General features: G+C 38.3%; 1 protein-coding gene across 1 annotated transcript; it reads right to left on the bottom strand.

Moving 5' to 3' along the window:
• Nucleotides 1-1,247: 1,247 nt before the first annotated feature.
• Nucleotides 1,248-2,360, bottom strand: LOC112043398 (uncharacterized). Its single transcript, XM_024078799.2, has one exon. The coding sequence runs from the start codon at nucleotides 2,358-2,360 to the stop codon at nucleotides 1,248-1,250; it is 1,113 nt and encodes a 370-aa protein (XP_023934567.2).
• Nucleotides 2,361-3,475: the final 1,115 nt, after the last annotated feature.

The raw sequence follows: 3,475 nt of genomic DNA, 5'->3' as shown, positions 1-3,475 counted from the left end.
TGACAAAGGTTTGGTTCAATATGAGAAATGTATAATGAACTCACAACATTTCAAACTACAAGTATAACAAATGTGAAATCTAAACTAACTAAATACTTAACACAATTAACACAATTAACATTTCTAAAGAAACTCTCAATGCAAAACAAACTCTAAAAAACTTCAAAGCAATAATAATGAGTCTTAGAAGACAAAATAACCGAAATCATTAACCAACAGATACAATATTTGGAAACGAGTCTTTAATCACAATGCCATTGCATCTTAAACTCACACCACGGGTGACATTGTCCGAACCAGTATGCTTTAAATAATTAAACCATCAACCTGGAGGAAGATTATCTTCCTTGAATAAGATCACGTCTCCAACTTTCAACAAAATGACAATTCCAACGGCAATGGTGTAGAAACTAAATCATATCTTTTATTTGACCGCCGTCGAGAAAGTCTTGCGTCATTTTTTGAATGAGCTGCCATCTAAGGAGGATCCGCACCGAAGCGAAATAATAGACCCAAGGCACGAGGCCGCTCCAATGCGAATCTCGTACACTAATGTTTGATAATTGACGTATGGATCTTGAGCGTCATCTTTCAATCTTGCTTTGAGATTCTGCTTGGTTGACTGGATCTCAGCTTCCTATAATCCATCGAAATATAGAGTGTAGGGTGAGATTCGATACCAGATAATTCCATTTTATCTCAACCAAGCATCGTCCTACACAGATACTTTGCGTTTCTTTAACGAGATGCAGGTAACTGACTCTTGAGTTACTGAATAAATTGAAAAGAATGACTTAAACCTATGATGTACTTGCATCAAGATCCAAAACTTCGACCAAATGAATTTAACACTGGTTAAGGTCTTCCTTGTTTTCTTTCATGTGCTTCAGCGATGATAAGTTGTGCCATTCATAGCATTCAAACCTCCTCTAACTCGTAACAAACCATCGCTGTCTAAAAACGGATTGAGAAAACCACGACTATACTCTTCTTACCGAAGAGGATCCGATTTTAATGATATATTCTATTTCACATGAAGGAACCCTTGCTAAACTGCTTACTACTCGTACTTTTCTATTACGTTTTGCAATGAGAATCCTGAATAAACTACTCTTCTTTCATTAACTTTACCAATAGCTCAATTCTATCAAACTTTCTTTCTAAATTGGTATCTTGGCATTCTTGATGTGGACTGTAATTAATAACTTCTTCGCTCAGCCAAGATTCCATGTTCTACTTAAATCCTATCACCATCGGCAGATATCTTTTATCCTTGATCGTACGTGAGCAAACATTGAAGACAAGATAGTTGGGGCGATCCATCCTAAAGGATCGAACCAACGCAAAATGTCAGGAATAACCTTTTTCTTCGTTACTGGAAGTTGTGTAGGAGGGAGACGGATATTATATTTAAACTTGTAGGTTCTGCTATCCCAGGTAAGTCCTAATACTTTCTGTGTAACTTCAATTTCTTTATCAGCTCCTATTTCTAACTCTGTCTGCTTGTTTCCTCTTCCTTTTTCTAATTTCTCCATAGTTGCTTTACTACTGCTAGCTCCTTTCTGTACCACTATTCCTCCCTTTTTTAAGATATAATTAATTTCATTTTTTAATTTCATGCACTCTTCTACTGTTTGATAGCCCGTCCTGAGGTCATTCATGTAAATGTCTTGCAGGATTTTCTCAACAGCAGCAGCGTTGTATACATCTTCATCTGTGGCTAGTTGCTGCAGGACATTAGCAGCGAGGTAAGATGCATACGCTTTCCCGAACGTAACACGTGACATTCTGTCCTGTTGTGTTGTTCCAGATTCATCTCTCCACAAAATACGCTGAAACTGGTCTGCATCCTCTAGTGTAACTTTAACTTGTTGATATATCTTATCAATATCCGATACCAAACAAAGTGTATGGTTTTGCCATCGCAAAATGATATGCTTCAGAGTATGTTGAAGTGATGGACCTACAGGAAGATCATTGTTTGAGTTTACTTCGGTAATGCCAGAGCAAGACGCATCGATGACAACTCTTACCTTCGTCGTTGATTTATCTTTAAGAAGTACGGCGTGAGGCTGTAAATATACTACGTCAGGCTCATTGCATTGCGCATCAGGAACCAACTCCGGCAACATCCTCATGGCAAGTTCTCCTAACTTCCGATGTTTACTAGTTGGGTTGTCTTCACAAAAAGGACTCTCCACTATGTATCGACCACTATTATCTCTAGAAACTGCTTTCTCAAAATTCTTTTCACACTTATCTTCATCGCCAGTCACTATTTTCTTCTTGTCAGAAACCTCATCCGATTCTAACTCCCAGAATTTTCTTAATGTATTGTCCTCTTTAGACTGGGCGTGCATGCTGACGATGACGTTCGTAACTTGGTGCGATTCAGACTCATCTGATTGAATTTTACCAGATAAGATCCAACCCAGTAGGGTTTTCTGCGCTACAGGACACCCGGGCGGACCTTTGATAAGACCTTCTACTAATATCTGGCTATATACCTCTGCACCAAGCAACAAATCTATTTTATTTGGTATGTCAAACCTCGTATCGGCTAACTTCAGACTAGAAAGTTCTGGCCAAAACGGAACGTCAACCCGTTTTGCAGGAATAAATGACGTTAATTTGGTAAGCACGTGGGCTTTGACAACCAAAGTAAACGTAGGGTCATAAAATGACTTTAGCTTTAATTCCACTACCCATAAAGAAGCTAAAGACTCATTTCGACCTCCGATTCCAGAAATATAGACCTTGTTGGGTATCTTCTTCAGTCCAAGAGCTTGGACAGCGGCCTCCGTGATAAGAGAAGCCGTTGAACCTTGATCCAATAAACATCTATATGGCCGAAGCGCACCTGTTCTTGACTCAATCGGAACCTCTGCTGTAGCCAGGAGCACTTGGCTATGAAAATTAGAGAAACAGGTAACCACATTGGTCTCCGATTTGGTTGGCGGAGATACAACTACACCATCACCATTGGAATCACCATCACCTAACACCTTGTGGCGGTGGAGGATGGAATGGTGTTTTGCTCCACATATTTTACATCTCGAGGATTGACGGCACTTAAAAACATAATGATCCGACAAGCAATTAAAACATAACCTACTGGCTCGGACAAAATTCAATTTTGTATCATAATCCGACCTCGCAAACTCTTTGCAATTTATTAATTTGTGATTTTCTTTACAAAATTGACAAACTAGATTCTTTGTACTAACAGAATTAACATTTGCGTACCTTTTTGATACATTCGTAGTAGATTTTGATTGATTGTTTAAAAACTCCAATGACCTGAATCTACTATGCAAATATTCTCTAAATTGATCTAAGGTAGGTAACTCATCCACTGTACTAATTAAAGACTCCCATTTAAGTCTACTGTCACTAGGTAATTTAGAACTTATAATATGTATAATAATTATATCCCAGTGCTCTACTGCGATTCCCATATTTCTTAAACCGTTTA

Source organism: Bicyclus anynana, chromosome 15, assembly GCF_947172395.1.
Source record: "Bicyclus anynana chromosome 15, ilBicAnyn1.1, whole genome shotgun sequence".
Classification (NCBI taxonomy): Eukaryota; Metazoa; Arthropoda; class Insecta; order Lepidoptera; family Nymphalidae; genus Bicyclus; species Bicyclus anynana.
Note: the sequence above shows the minus strand (reverse complement) of the source record. Positions and strands in the feature narration are given on the sequence as shown.

Coding starts and splice junctions, on each gene's coding strand:
- LOC112043398 (XM_024078799.2), bottom strand. CDS start 2,360: ATGCACGCCCAGTCTAAAGAGGACAATACATTAAGAAAATTCTGGGAG.